Genomic DNA, 16566 nt, shown 5'->3' on the forward strand with positions numbered 1-16566 from the left:
TGATTTGTACTAAGCTTCACACTGAAACAATGCTACTGATCATTTCTAGATTGGGAGAGAGGAGTAGCAAATAAGGTTGGTGATTGTTATTTCAGGTACGGGAAATTTTCAATTTATTCAATACAGCTGGAGACGAACACTGCTTTGGAGAACAGTTTCATACAAATAAGACTATACTGTGTCATGTACAACAGCAAAACATTAGCTGATCTTATTTGTGTTGTAGAAAAAGCTGTTTTTAGAACTTTTTTGCAATACTTATACTAAATTTGTAATTCCATTTTAAATGGAGAGAGAACATTAGACTGGGAAGAGTATCAGTACTCACAGACCTATGAGTAAACATCACCTCAAAACCCACAGTTAGAGGGAAGACCAGGGGCACCAGATTGGAAATTCTGATCACGTCTACCTCATTTTTCCTTGAAGACCCTATGGACAACTGGAGAACTGATAGCATTATGACAGAGAAATTAAGTGATTTTAAACTGTTTAAAATTTTGCTTTTTGTTAATACTAATACTACTGCAACTTTCAAGAGAAAAGATGCATTTCTTAAGGATTCAAACAACTCTGGTCCTTTCAGTTAAGAACTAAGAGAGCTCACAATCCATGTCTCAGATTTCTAGCAAAGCCTGAGAAGGCTAGACAACATTCCTGACATTCTAAGATAAAACATCAGCAGGAAAACAAAATCAAAAATAAAAAGCCCTTATAACATTCATTTATAAAAGAGAGCTAGCAAGCATTTTCTATACATTATGAAGCAAAAAAAACAGACAAGTCAATTTTTTGCTCTTTGAAGGTCACCTTTAAAAATCTTCCTTTATAATCTCCTTCATAAAATTCAGTCTAAAAAATCTAGTATGTTCAAGCAACATTAATAAAGTTGATTATAGTAGGCCATGCATTCAAAAACGGTCTTAAGGAGTAAAAATAGATATTTAGTTGATAATTTAAGACAGAATCACCCTTCAAATCAATCAAAAAAGCCAAAGCAGCAGGAATCATGGCAAGAGAAGTCTGTTGACTTGCAGAGTATGAAAAAAGTGCTAATTTGAGCGTAGAAAACAGCAAGGCTCCTATTTTGTCAAATATATACCATATAAAAGAATAGCATTTATACATCCCTAATATATGCTTAATATGTTTAAACTACTAGGTAATCAAAAAGAAAATATGTAAATATGACATTGATTATATCAATTAACATATGTTCCATAAAACATTTTACAAACTATATGTCTATAAATGATTGAAAATATGTAGGGATATACTGAAAATATATTATTTTTCTCAAAAGGGTGATATTTTTATATTTAACATACTGCTCATGTTAAAAAAATTTCATGTTTTCAAAAGTATCTTTACAATATGTTTCCTTCCTTGTGGGTCACTGTGCATGCGTGGCAACATTAAGGCCTTTTCTCTATCATTAGTGCATTAATATTTTTTGCCTAAATTAATGCTGAAGACGTCTGTATTCAGCTGAGTTTTTTGTTTTCTCTAGGCCTTTCTTTCTTTCTTTCTTTCTTTCTTTCCTTCCTTCCTCAACACATGGTTCTGTCTGGTTTCCTTCAATTCTGTCCCTCTGCCCTTTGGGAAAGTAACTGGAGTTCAGCATTACTGACAGTTCCAATCATCCAATGTCCCTCCAACAGCATCCTCAAAGATTGTCTCTTGGGATTTTTTCTTCTGCCGGATGATTTCAGATGAGCACCCTTATTCAGATGAATGAGACAACTAGTCCAGACCTTCGCCCTAAGATCGAGTGATGCATACCACACCAAACTCTGGCTGGATCTGATGGTAGAATCTTTACTGGAAATCTTTTCTGCATTGTGCAGCCTCTCAAGATCACCAGTCCTTCCTTGGAAGGCCCACTTGCAAAGTCTTGATTAGAAAGGGGTTGTCTTGTATCAGGTTACAGTACCAAATGAGGATTAGCAACTCACTACTTGTGCCTTTGGAGACCTTTTTAGTAGAAAGTCTCCCAGAGTCATGACGACAGAACTTCTTACAGAAGCTTACTGAATCAGTGTTTTAGTCCTAGACTCTTTCTGAGATCCTCCATTGGTCCTGAGGTATTAGGGTGCCTTATACCAATACTGGGAATGCACAGATGCCACTTTGAACTACTAAAGTGATTCTTTTATATCTGTTAGACTTTGATATCACTAACCATAGTTGGGTTTGTTTGTTTGTTTTTGGTCTTGCTACTGATTGGGGAGACAGGGAGAAAGCCAACCCTCCTTTCAACCAGATTTCAGAGGGTGATGTTGGGCAATCACTCTTCTGAGAGCTCTTTTGTGTAGGGTTCCACAAAATTTGTTATCCCTTCTCTAGTGGGCTCATAGACTGTTGAACAGAAGACAGCAAGACATTTGGGCTGAAATCATCAATATGCAGGTAACACAGCCTGATGCTTTTTTCCAAAAACAGATGGTCCAGTGTCTACTTTTCCAGAAATTAGAATATGAATAGAAATGAGCAGTCTGAGGCTCAATCCAGACAAAACTGAGAAGATTCTTGGTCCTAGTAGGCTGGGTAAGGAACTGATGGGTTTGGCAAAACTGGCACTTGGCTCCTGTTATTAAAGGGGCTCAACCATCTGTTTCAAAGCAGGCCCACAATTTGGGAGTATTTTTGGATTCCCAATTACTCTTGTTTTCTGAGGCAACATCTGTAGACAAAAGTGATATTTCTCCCATCTGAGTCTGCTAAGATGTTTGCAACCACTTCTCCACAGTTGTGTACAGTGGCAGTCATTTCTGAGTTGTGATCCGCAGATTAGATTATTTCAATACCCTTTTGGGAAGCTAGGGCCAATACAGTATATAGCAGCATCCTACTTTATGTCACCCAAAGTGAACATTCTGTTCTCTGAAAACTGCAAACTTCCGAATTGCACCCGAGTACAAATGCAAGATATAGTTGATAAAGCTCCACATGGTTTTGGTCCACATTAATCTCTCCTTATACACTACTGCAACAACTGAGATCAGGTGGGAACCTCTTGCTAACAGTCCCTACACATGAACATCTGCAGGTAGGTAACAGGAGGTCTATGTGGCAGAAACTCACTCTCCACATTTGTCTGACAAAGTCCAAGTCTACTGAGCTTCAAAGAATGATTGAAAGACATCTATTACCAAGAGAGTTTGTTATGAAATATGTACTGTATCCAAGACAAATATATTCATTAAAAAAAGTAGCTTATTTTTTCAATACTGTAGATATCCCCAGTGAAAACCGATGGCACATTTTAGACATTTTTTATGTACACTGAAAACCAGGAACTAAACCTAGAAGAATTAAAATGTATGTGAGGAAACTGACTTAATACATTATAAATTAATACATAAATTGAGAGCCTTTAGTAAATGGGATCAAGAACTAAGCCCCTCATTTTCTCTCAAGTTACAACAATTCTGACAGACAGAAATAGAGAGAAGTCATCCACTTAAAACTTGTATTGTATTTTGATAATGGTAAAATTTTTTGCTTTTTAGGAATGAAGTTGTGAGGCTGGAAAAATCATGTACTGGATTTGCATGTTTTAAGGAGCCAATACGTTCCTACTCTCTGAAATGAAAAGTGATGCTCAAAAGTTAGTGTTTCAAACTTGTTACTGGCACCTGAGCCAGCTATGCGCTCAGAGGGGGCAAAAAAAGGAGAGGAAGCATCACATATTCCTCTCTAGTTAACTTTTCCAACTGACTTAATAAGCAACAGCCATAGATTTCAGGAGGGAGTCATTTCCAGCTTTTCTTCACTGGAGAGAGATTCACCACAATGGATCATGTTAGAGAGAATAAGAGAAGAGAATGGGAAAAAAATCCAGATACTATATTATTTAACGTAGAAAAGACAGTTTAAAAAAATAAATACTCGCATACATGCATTAATCAGATCACATCTGTCTTCTACTACAGGCGTCAATTTGACCAACATCTGTGATCAGTTACCTGAAAATAAAATTCTGGTATGCCCATTCACAACTAAATGTCCCTTCAACTTTCCATTTTTTTTCTCACTTGCTGCTTGGTCTTCACAATCACATATATGCACTGCTCCTGCTTTTACTTTGCCCAGGAGACAGGAAAATATTCATTGCAAGGATGATCATCTCTGTGTGAGCTTTTTTTTTTTTTTTTTTGAGAGTCAATCTCAGTATGACATTAATATCAACCCTGCAGGCCAATCACAGCCTTCTAAAGTAGAAAATGCTGAGCTGGTTCTGCCACTATCTAGAACAGCAATAAAGGTGGCTTGAAATAGCTTACCCTTGTAACCAAAACATTTCCCAATGTGAAATAAAGACTTCAACTGAGAGTACAGCTCTAGCCAAGAGCAAAAGAGCAAACTATAGTGGGTGGATGGTTTTTTTTCTTTATAAGCAGTGTAGTTAGTAACATCTATAATTAATGTTCAGCACTTTCCATGGTAAGACCCTTTTCGATTTGCTTATAACTTTGCAAAACTTTAATATTTGGGTTCAATTTTTCCATGCTGTGTGTGTGCCTTAGTCTGAATTTTTTTGGGGAAATTTCCAGAAGCATGGTTCATCTATTTCTGAGAACAAAGTTAAAGACAAATAGGGTGTTTTGCCCATATTCAAAAATTCTTCCAACTGTTTCACTAAGACAATCCAGGCTCTAGGAAGCATTAAGAAGACGCTTTGGAGAAAGGACTTAAACTTAAGGTAGGGAGATTGCCCTGAGGTCAGGGATATGTCTTTTGCCATTCCTATGAAAATCCACCCTAATTTGACCAAGTTATGAGCCTCTAAAAATGCTCAGTAGAGATTTGTTAGGAGTTTGGCAGGAAGACACAGTCTGTACTAAGCATACTCTGTACCAGGGCTGCAGGGTCTGAGCAGCACTTTCTCTGAAATTGCTGCTTCCAGCACCCAGGGGGCCCTGTGGCACTGAGCACAGTAATTGAGAGCAGGGAGAACTGGAATGGGGGAGAAAAAGAAGAGACAGCCATGGAAAAGACAGAGTGGGAATATGGGGACTGGAATGAGAAGTAGAGAGCAGAGATGGTGACCAGCAAAATGTGCACCTTATCTCACTCTAGTGGCTGGCCCACAGAGCTCGACAACCTACTACTGTTATCATTTACTCTTAGCTCAAGTGGCAGATGCTGTGCATCTCAAGTTTCTAATCCTGAAGATAAATCATTTGGGTATTAATATGATTACACAGGATGGAACTGTTAGTTTTTCAGTTTGCTTTTTTAAAAAGCTAGGAAGTTAAAAAAAAACTACAAAAAATACATTGAAAAATGTTTGCAAACTCAAGCACTCAGAAGTTAGGAATGACAGAGTTAAGGTTATTTGTGTAACATTAATAAGATTTACATTAATTGTAAATTAATTACATTAAATGTCTTCTTAATTTAAATTAAATACAGTTTTATTTTTTAAATAAACCTACTTAAATTTACATTTCAAATTGACAACTGATGTTGAGGAGGCCTAACCTTATTATAACAACTTCAATAAGCTATTAAGTAATTTACATTAAATACAAAAAAAATAATATTAAGCAGTACATGTTTGTTGCCAAGTTTTAAAGAAAGGCAAACCACTGAACTGGTGGACGTCACTGCTAAGCACCTAGAACCAGAGTCTGCCGAAGTACTAGACCAGCTTTTGACAGCAATTGCCTCTGTTTTACAGGTATAGAAAAAAATCTGTCATTTCAGTTTACTCAACTAACACAGTTAAATTACTCTTCAAAGTTATTAAACTAATTGGGAGTTTAAAAAGGACAGCTTTCCTCTTTCAATCTATGAATAAAAACTAAGTGTGAGAGGCTGAGATCTACTAGTTCTAAAGCCTTGATGGATTTGGTGATGCAGAAACAATCAGCTTAATTAACTAACTACAGACAATACTTCCTTTCTTTAATAAATCAGTTAGCTTTAAAAGCAAAATGTGTTTTGATACATTTGATAATTTTTTTCTTATGTTTCCAGCACTTACAGTAGTTTTATTTAATAAAAAAGGTGGTGCTGTTGTGCATTTTTAATTGATTTTGAATTACCATCCAACCAGAACTTGACACAAATCACAAGTAAAAAATTAATCCTTATCTAGTAAATAAGAAATGCATTATTCACAATTTTCTAACATGTAAAAATTAAGAATCTGAATAAATGTAAATTAAGTTATATAAACTGCTTAAGTAAATGTGTAGAGATATAGTGTATTCTCCTGGTTAGCAAAAAAAAGAGTATCAAACTTAGAATAAAGACTGTACTGAGTTTCAAGTCAACATGTTTTAATGGTTACCAACCAATGAGAATCAATCTCTCTTTAGGAAAAGAACGGAAGTACAAATGCAAAACACAATTAAAACACATGATTTAAATCAATGATTCCTGATTTAAATCATGATTACAATCTGTGATTTAAATCAATTCACCTTACTTTTTTTTTTAAAATAGGAAATGAAATCTTGCTCTAGAAAGGGCGCGCGCGCGCACACACACACACACACACACGGAGTGTACTAGATTATCCAGTGCCCCACAGCGCACACATATACCAAGAAAATACTGAACTACTCGCCTTCCATTGCCATCTGCAACAAGTTTATAGCATGTGCAGGAAAAATACCTTAACAAAACAAGTTTGCATCTTTCCAACCACTGTTACAGATTTTGTTGGGTACAGTTTTGAAGGTACATGAAGAGAAAATGATGTCTGTCCACCTGCTAGTGATACACACTGAATTCTATTGGTGTTTGCATGGTTTTTAAAAAACAAAAAACAAACACATTCGCATTGAAAGAATGCCCCCATCACCGAAATTTCAATTTAGAGGACAGAAAAATGAATGAATAGGTAAGCAGGTATTTACCAGTAGCTGCTAATATGAGGTGCTAGGAATTCAGTCATGATAATATTCATTTTGATCTTTTGCACCATCTTATTTTGACTAATGGATAGATTCTTGTTTACATTTAAACTGAAACAACGTAGCTATAGCTATTTTAAACAATTTTTAACAAAGCTTAAATAAAATCCTCAAAGCTGATAACCATACTCACACGGAAATGCACGAGCAGAGCGGCTGTCATAGCCAGAGGAATGTCCACTGTTGAAAGTAAATATACAAGTCAGGTTCCTGCCCACACCTGAATGGATCTATATCTATATCTAGATATAGATATATACACACACACATACACACACACATATAGTACCTGATTTTATTCTTCACAATTCTTAGAAGTATGTGACTAAAAGAGTATATTTTAAAGGGGATTATATTTAAATAATATGCCCTCCATCATAAGCCTTCCTACTATAAAAAACAATTTAATTATCAATTGCACTGAACAAACACAGATGTCTAATATATAAATATTTTAATACTGATGTAGCAAGGAGGATTCATATTCTCCCTTAACATTCCTAATTTTTTTAAACATTTGTTCCCAAAAATGTCTGAATATGTTTTATATTATATATAAACTATTCTGTCTTGTCCTCACTCGATTTTCTATTTCAATATGTTACTTGTATTCCAAAAAACAGTTACAAATATTGGCAGAGAAATCATACTCCATGCCCAATTGCTTGGCAACGAGCAAATTTGTGAATGAAAGCTTCCTAATATCCTTCCTGTTAAATAAATAGGTATGGAAGTGAATCCAATTTTTTCGAACACATATGCATATAAAAGCAGGTGGGCTTCAAATGGATTGTTCTATAAATATTCTTCTAAATCAACTTCGTATTTTCTAGAGCTACTTCTTTCAATGGCAGCCAACTTAAATAGGTAAAATATAGAGATTGAAAAGGATGATGTGCACATAGGGCTTAAATTCAATTTTCTATAACCTTTGATAAGTTTTATCACTTCCTAGATAGCTTGAATTAATCAACTACACCTTATTTAACACATTTACTTAAGTGCTCCTTTTGTTCTTGAAGACAGCCTCACAGTATAAAAAGGCTTTTGGATCAGTATGGTTTTAAAAATAGAATAATGAAAGCCTTATGTAATGTCTCAACATTTTAGGGTATTTGTCAGAGCTGGAATGCAAGGTTTTAATATAAACTAGATAAAGAATTTTGCAAAGCTGTACTATACTGAGGAACCTATATAATTTATTCTCATAATGAATAAAAATAGCCATAAAAAATACAATGACCCAAAGAAACAAAGTCAAGCTAGCATATACTTCAGACCTTTTGAATGGTTCTCTGTATTGCTATGTCTTCTTTACTTGCAAAATCTTAAGAAAAGTACTTCATATATATATTTTATTTCCTTCAGCAAATTTTAACATTCCGGTCGGTGGGAATGTAAATCTTTGGGTTGTGCATGACCTATGTTAAAAATAATTCTTTCAGCTGTTTCACTGAGAAGCTTTATCACCTCCATACTGTGGAGCAGGGACTTGAAATCTGGCAAAGGGGCTGCTCTGATGTCAAAAATGTGCCTTTTACCATCTCTGTGAAATTCCACCCAAATTTGGCCAAATTATAAGCCACTGAAAATCTCATTTTGCACATGCTCACTAGAGGTTTGTTAGAGGCTGACAGTAGATAACAGCCTACTGATATTACCAGTTACCCCATAAATTCAAATGGGAGAGGTCTGTCCTATGAATCTAAAGGCTCTGATAGAGCTGCTGACCTATGTGAAGATTAATATGGTTCTATATATTTCTGTGGGGGTTTTTTTCCATTTAAAATACTACATACAAAAACAATTATATTACAAGAATGTTAAGGTTGCAAAGGCAAGCACTCAAAAGTAGGAAATGCCAGAGTTGAGGTTGTCTGTGCAACTTTAATTTGGCTCCCTTGAGCATATGCATTATGAAATCAATAGGAGTTAGGTGCCTATGCACTTTTGAGAATCCCACTAGGTTCATTCCTGCATCTTGCCTAGATATATTTAAAAATCTGGCCCATAGTTTTTAATCACATGATTGCATACTATTTTTTCCACAGGACTCTCACTTCTTCAGCATACAAGATGTTCAGGACCATCTTAACACTACGAGCACTCCAGCTGCAAAGCTGCAGCTAGGTGACTGTAGCACCATAGTGCAGATACTTCCTACAGCAATGGAAGGGGTTTTTCCATCAATATAGGTAATCCAACTCCCCGAGTGGTGGTAGTTAGGTCAACAGAAGAATTCTTCCAATAACCTAGCTGCATCTACATTGGGAGTTAGGTAGGCTTAACTACGCAGTACAGGGGTTTGAATTTTTCATACCTCTGCGCACCTGGCTATGCTGACCTATCTTTTAAGTGTAGACCACATCTGAATTAGTGTGTTGTGATTTAGGATATTGCAGGCAGGACCTGATTTGTTGCAAAGCAGGAAGGTGTATAGTAAATAAGGTTGGGGACAACAGGAAGAGAAAGGATGGTCTTGTGGTTTAGACATTTGAAATGCCTCCCTGGAAAAATGGATTCTATCCCTTCCTCTCCCACAAAATTCCTGTGATGCTGGGAAAGTAATTTAAACCAACTTTTCACAAGTGGCCACTGTGCGCATTTCATTATCTAGGGACCCAGCTTGAGACAGTTGGGGCCTGATTTGCAGAAGTGATAAATACTCACAACTGCAACTGGAGTCGATGGGGCCTGAGCTTTGAATAACAAGTGCTAAAAAATGTTAAGTGTTTAAAAAAAATCAGGCCCTAGACATTTCAAGTTAGATTCCCAATATTTGTGGACATGACAATTTGGTCTTAATATCTCTCTCTCTCTCAGATCCTCATCTACAACATGGGGATAATTTTACATCTTGTGGGGGAGGGATAGCTCAGTGGTTTGAGCATTGGCCTGCTAAACCCAGGGTTGTGAGTTCAATCCTTGAGGGGGCCACTTAGGGATCTGGGGAAAAATCAGTACTTGGTCCTGCTAGTGAAGGCAGAGGGCTGGACTCAATGACCTTTCAAGGTTCCTTCCAGTTCTAGGAGATAGGATATCTCCATTAATTTAATTTATTTATCTTACCTTATGGGGATGTTGTGAAGCACTCTGATACTATGGCGATCAGTGTCAACAGTTGCATAGACAACCTGATTTCCAGCATTTCCTAGACTTTGAGTGCTTGACTTTGCAACCTTAACTTTTTGTGTGTGTAATATATATGCTGTTCCAGAGAAACACAGTAAGATTAAATTAGATAATCCATTTAATAATCTGAGAATCTCTGAATAATCAGCACCCTAACTAATGAGAGAGCTGCTCTATTCTTAAATCTTGCATCAATATAATGGGATAGATCTACAGGATGACAGATAGCAAAATACTTTATACACAAACAATGTTAGCTGTATTAAAGCCTTCTGAAATTTTAGACGACAGTAACTCCAGAGAAAACCCAAGATAAAAAATGATGACAAAAGCTGAATTTTTTTCTATATAAGGAACATAAAAGTTATTATGATTACTGTAAGGATTTTTTTTTTTAAAAGCCCCATGTTGAAAGGGATGAAAATTAATAAATGATAAATAAAATTTACCTTTCTATTGTTGGTATAAGAGAAGGTGGTGGACCTCCAGGTGGGGGAGGAAAACCTGAAATATTTAATTGGAAAACAAATTGGGTTAGGTATATAACGGGATACTAATTTCAGAGAAGCAGAGCTGAAGCAAAGAATTATCGTCCACACAATATACAACTACTTAACAAAAAGCAGGGTCAAGTCCTAAATATGTATATATTTTCAGTGTCTTAATTTCATCTGCCATCAGTCTTAAAACGTTTACTTTAAGTATTTTCTATTGTGCTGCAACTCTTGAGAGGTTATCAAGAATGCTTTGCTCCAGCAACAAGTCTCTGAATAATTTTAATGAGCTTCTTCTCGGGGGACCGGGGGGGGAGAGGAGTGTAGTTCTTAGGGAAGTGGCACGTTGGTCCCATAATCAGGAACATTAAAACTGTTCCATCTCTACCTTGCATAAAATGAACCAGGCCTATGTCTACACATATAGTTTTATGTTTATGAACTTTTATCTTGATATGAACAAGCAGATGTAGGCAACTGCGTGTTGCACATTCAAATTTAAGTTTCACATTTCTTAACAATGCTTCAGAAAATATGTAAATAAATTACCTGGTGGTGGCACAGTTATTGGTATACCTAAGAAATAAAAATATATGATGCATACTAAGTCAATTTTAGCAATAATTTGTGTTCATTATCAGCAGAGCTAATTAAAATTATGTCATCAAAATAAAGAACAAAAGTATCTAATTTCCCTGTCCTTAGAGTAAGAATCATGGCTGTCTCAGTGTTATCAACTTACCATTTTATCTCGAGTCTCATGATATTTGGGGTTTTATTTAAAACTTCAGCTCCTGAGAATTGTTTTCAATTAACACAACTACAACAAAAAACCCAGTAAGTTTCAAGATTTCAAAGTTGCAAATAATACCTTGAAAATGTGACCCAAGCACACCCAAAACATTCAAAAACCAGAAAGCAAATAAAAAAAGCTGTTTTGTTGTTGTTGTGTTGTCGTTTTGTTAGTTTGGTTTTTAATGTGTCAAAAAAGGAACTTTTGGGAGCAAATCTGAATTACATAATTTAAACCCCCTTCAAACTCTAAACTAGCCTCAGGTGCAATTGGGTTTAATACAATATATATCACAATACTTCACCAAGTACTCGTACCTACTTTAGGCTCTGATCCAAAGCCCACTGAAGTCAATGAAAAGACTGACCAATCCTGCATCTTAGTGCCCAATCCTGCAAACACTTATGAACATTCATAACTTTATGCACAACAGTAGTCCCACTGAGTTTTAAAAGACAAGTTTTTGCAGAATCAGAGGCTAAAGTACTAGGACCAAAATTTTCAAACTTGGGAGCCTAAAGTTCAACACCTAAATGAGAGCACACATCACACTGCAAATCTTTTCACTGATTTAAATTGGAATTATGGATGCTCACCACATCTCAAAGTAAAGATACTTTCCTTAGATGTCTAAATATAGATTTAAGTGTCTTACTTTTAGGTATCCAAATTTGAAAACTTTTGCCTGAGTATCTGTGCAGATTGTATTAATGAGCTTTTTCAGGTAAAACAATGTGTTTAAAGTAATATTTCCTGTCTAAAATTATAACTACAAATAATATAACATTTTCTGTTTGAATAGTGACAATTTGTTAATATTTACAGAGAGTTCCTTGAATTATCAAATCATATCAGCTTGAAACATTCAGCTCCAATATGAAAGCATCTGCTAATTATTTATTTTTCACAAGACTCCAGATATGTATATCTTCTAGATCATCATAAAGGACATTTTTAAAATATAAAAATCTAAAGAAATCAGGGGTAATTTGAAGCAAGCATATTCCATTTAGACATATTTCAGTATCTGCACCAAGAAATTATTCAAATAACCAAATATATTTGAGTATTTATTTTGATATAAAATCACTAGCAAGTTTGTCCCTTCCTTCTCCTTTGCATGTGGGCAAAACTCAATATAAAACCCCCACACAGCATTAACATTGAAGATGTAAAAGCACAAGAGCCATGAAAATCAAAAGCTAAAAACCCCAAGTAATATTAATGGGCCACAATGTACTCTAAAAGGGCATTCACATTAATGGCACTAATGAGAATCCGAAATAGGTCACATGGGCAATGTGGCAGACTTAACAGCAACATAAGGGTCATTATGGACAACAGTGCTTCCACTAGGAAAGCCAGCATCTGTGGAGCCTGACAAGACTCAAATCTTTCCCTCATGTTATTCAGAAAGAGTGGTTGGAAAGGTGCTTTCACCAGCTCTGTGAGGATTACTTTAATATGCTCACCTAACAAAGCTCAGACCCAATCACAGGGTCCATTCTTAGACTTTCTCATGACTTACCTATAGATGTATAGTATTAGTGTAAGATACCTTCACCTTACAGAGGTCAGAATTAAGGTTTTGCTTTGGGCGAGATCGACAGAAACTAGATGTATATATTTGAGTGGTTCTATTCTATAATTGACAGTGAATTTATTGTGGAGCAGTGGAATCTGAGCATATTATGGCATAAAACGGAAGTATAGCTGTGTCAGCCACATTCTGTTGGCACTGCAGCCTGTACTGTCTTACCAAATTTCCCAATGACTTATGCATGATTGCAGGGTGTTTAATATACAAGCTGAAATAGAGTACTGGATAAGACTTATATTAACTGGCGATGTGCTTACTTTTTAATGCCTGAATTGACATGTAATGCATTTCAACAACCTTAGTTCTAAGGCAATTACATTGTTTATGTTGTAAAATATAATTTCTTGGTTTTGAACAACAAACTTAAAAGCTAATTTTCCACCTGAAATGGGAAGCAGGAGATGGAAAGATCCAAAACCTGGTGGCTTTGGAGCTAGAGGTAACAGAACTTCTGAACTCAAGCAACTCCTTCACATCTGGACTAAGGGGATAACAGGACCCTGGTAATTTTAGAAATCCATTAATTCCAGAGATAAAAGCTGTCAAGATCTACTAGTTGCATTAGTAGATCTTGTAAACTGTGCTGTCTGTTCTACCTTCTGGCCATGGCATTTTCTACACCCACCCTTATTAATAATCTAGGAAATCTGATAGAAAAAAAGCTAGCTGGCATTAATGTGATGGTTGAAAGATCAAACACCAAAAGAGTCAGAAAATACTTCACATGAAGGGCAAGTGGGCGATATTAACTTAGTTAAGTTGAACACATGGAGTATTTTCTATTCCTCTTTTCTTGGAGAATTGTTAACATGTTGCACTTTATCAACATACACCATTAAATATACCAAAAATGCAAGATCTTAGAGATGTTACTCCAGCAATACTTTTAGAATTCCAACTTAAATGACTGATATTTCAAGCTTTTTTGCATGTAATTTTCCATTACTGTACTAAAACAGTCTAATTTGTCAAGTTTCAGGATAAAATAAGTTTTTTCTCCACTATAGGTAATGCTACAACATTTTATTTAACTATGAAAATCATCAGTGAACACCTTCTACAAAATGAGTCCTGTTGCAACAATTTGTACAATCTCAAGAAAAAATACATAAATATAAAGCACTCTACTTGAGCCCAGGTAAAACTAAGACTTTCATTTTAAGATATGTACTCAACAGAGACGTGTACAAAGATCAAAATTAGACCTAGTAGTGCTAATTTTTATATCTAGAGACCAATATTACTAATAGTAAATGTCTCAATACTGAAATTTACTTCCAAAGTTGGAAAAGGTAACAAAAAGTAAGTTAGGCTCACTAACAGATCTTTATATTAAATCATCAAATTTCAGATTCTTCTACCTCAAGCCTTTAACACTAGGAAAGGATTACAGGTCTGTCGCATCTTACATGTGTTTAACATGCGCGATTCCAGCTTTACGCAGTCGGGGAGGGGGAAGTGCGGGCGATTCCACCAGGGTGAAACACGAATCTGCTGTTCCCACTAAAATATTTTTTGGGGGGGACTTGACAGCAACAGCATGTCTTTAGGCCTGTGATAAGGTTCTCCCCTATAACAACCCTGGAGGGTTGGCAAAAAAAAAAAAAAAAAAAACCAAAAAAAAACCCACACAGTTTAAATAGTGTGTCTGTCCCGGAGTGAGTGTGAGAAGCGAATCTGCTGTTCCCACTACAGTACTGCTGTTCCCACTACAGTACTCAGTCCCCCTGTGCCTCTCATACTGTAAGCACCTTGCCGCGCTGAGTGAGATTCTACTGTGCCTGTACTGTTTAAAGATACAGTATTCTTCGTACTGTATAACATGGCCCCTAAACGCAAGGCACCTACTTCATCTGGTGCTCAACCGAAGAAACAGCGATCTGTTCCAACGCTGGAGGAAAAACTGGCTGTGTTGGACTTACTGAGAGACGGTATGTCCATCGCGAATGTGGTGCGTAAATACGGCCGCAACGAATCTAGCATCCATGCCATCCAGATTTGAGAGAGAAATTCGTCAAGCCGTGGCATCAAGTGCTCCAGTAACTGCTAAGATGACGAGGCAAGTGCGTGATAAGATTTTAGTGAAGACTGAAAAGGCATTAAACTTATGGCTGGAAGACATGAACCGTAAACATGTGCCTATCAATGGCAACATGTTGCGAGAAAAGGCTCTTAGCATCTACGTGCTGTTCAAACCTCCTGCCGAAGAGGGACAGCCTTCTGATAAGAAGGAATTCAAAGCCAGCCAAGGTTGGCTTAACAGTTTTAGGAACCGCTTCAACCTCAAAAACGTGCAGACTACTGGTGAAGCTGCATCTGCCAATGAGGAGGCAGCAAAAGCCTACCCCAAACAATTAAACAAAATCATAGAGGAAAGGGGCTATCTTCCAGAACAAGTTTTTAATGCTGACGAGACTGGGCTCTTCTGGAAAAAAATGCCCACCCGCACTTACATTTTGAAATCAGAAAGACAAGCCCCTGGCTTCAAAGCAGCTAAAGACCGTGTGACTATGTTGCTTTGTGGCAATGCGGCTGGGCATTTAATAAAGCCGGGCTTGCTCTACAGGGCTGCAAATCCCCGTGCCCTAAAAGGCAAGAACAAAAATCTCCTGCCTGTGTTCTGGCAATCAAATAAAAAGGCTTGGGTGATGGCAGCATTATTTCTGGATTGGTTCCACAAGTGTTCCATTCTGGAGGTCAAGCAGTACCTTGAAGAGAAAGGACTTGACTTTAAAGCGTTGCTGATTGTAGACAATGCTCCTGGCCACCCTGCGGCACTCCGGTTTGCGTATAACGACGCTGAAGTCGTCTTTCTCCCCCCCAATACCACCTCCATCCTCTCGACCAAGGCGTCATTAGCTGTTTCAAGGCCACGTACACGAGGCTTACATTCTCACGGATCCTTACCGCAATGGATGCTGATCCCAATGTTAATGTGATGGAGTGTTGGAAGTCCTTCAACATTGATGATTGCATCACTTATATTAAACAGGCAATGGATGCAATCAAGCCTGAAACAGTCAATGCATGTTGGCAAAACCTATGGGAAGACGGCGTGAATGATTTTAAGGGTTTCCAGACCATTGACAAAGAAGTGCAACTCATTGTTCAGGTGGCCAGGCAAGTGGGTGGTGATGGCTTCGTCGACATCCTCGAGGAAGAAATTGAGAAATTAATTGAGAGCCATAGAGAAACATTGACTAATGAAGAGTTAGAGGAACTGATAAAATTGTCTACAGAAGATGAAGATGACGACGAACAGGAAGAGCCAGCAACTTGGAATCTTCATAAATTTTCTGAAATAATTCAAGTGTTTCGCTGCTTGGAACAATTTCTGAATATGATCCTTCTATGGAACGAAGCCTCAAAATCACACGTAGTATTATGGATGATTTGAGACCGTACCAAGAAATGTTTGAGGAGCTCAAGAGACAACAGCGACAGTTGCCAATCACCATGTTTTTAAAGAAAAAACAACCAGCAGCAGCAGAGCCTACACAATCAACTTCTCGAGCTGAACCAGAGCCAACCATAATGACAGGTTTCAGAGTAGCAGCCATGTTAGTCTGTATCTGCAAAAAGAACAGGACTACTTGTGGCACCTTAGAGACTAACAAA

At 36.9% G+C, this 16566-nt stretch overlaps 1 protein-coding gene across 8 annotated transcripts in view; it reads right to left on the reverse strand.

The window, feature by feature from the left end:
* Positions 1 to 16566, reverse strand: part of FIP1L1 (factor interacting with PAPOLA and CPSF1) — a 79956-nt gene that overhangs the window by 18788 nt on the left and 44602 nt on the right. For all 8 annotated transcript variants that reach the window (XM_026647934.2, XM_026647933.2, XM_026647938.2 and 5 more), the window contains 3 exons: positions 11105 to 11131; positions 10511 to 10565; positions 7063 to 7109 (listed from right to left, as the gene is read on the reverse strand). In XM_026647934.2, coding sequence (XP_026503719.1) covers positions 7063 to 7109; positions 10511 to 10565; positions 11105 to 11131 — 129 coding nt within the window. The remainder of the gene's footprint in view (positions 1 to 7062; positions 7110 to 10510; positions 10566 to 11104; positions 11132 to 16566) is intronic.

This window comes from Terrapene carolina, unplaced genomic scaffold (genome assembly GCF_002925995.2).
Source record: "Terrapene carolina triunguis isolate 2854851 unplaced genomic scaffold, T_m_triunguis-2.0 Scaffold66, whole genome shotgun sequence".
Taxonomy (NCBI): Eukaryota; Metazoa; Chordata; order Testudines; family Emydidae; genus Terrapene; species Terrapene triunguis.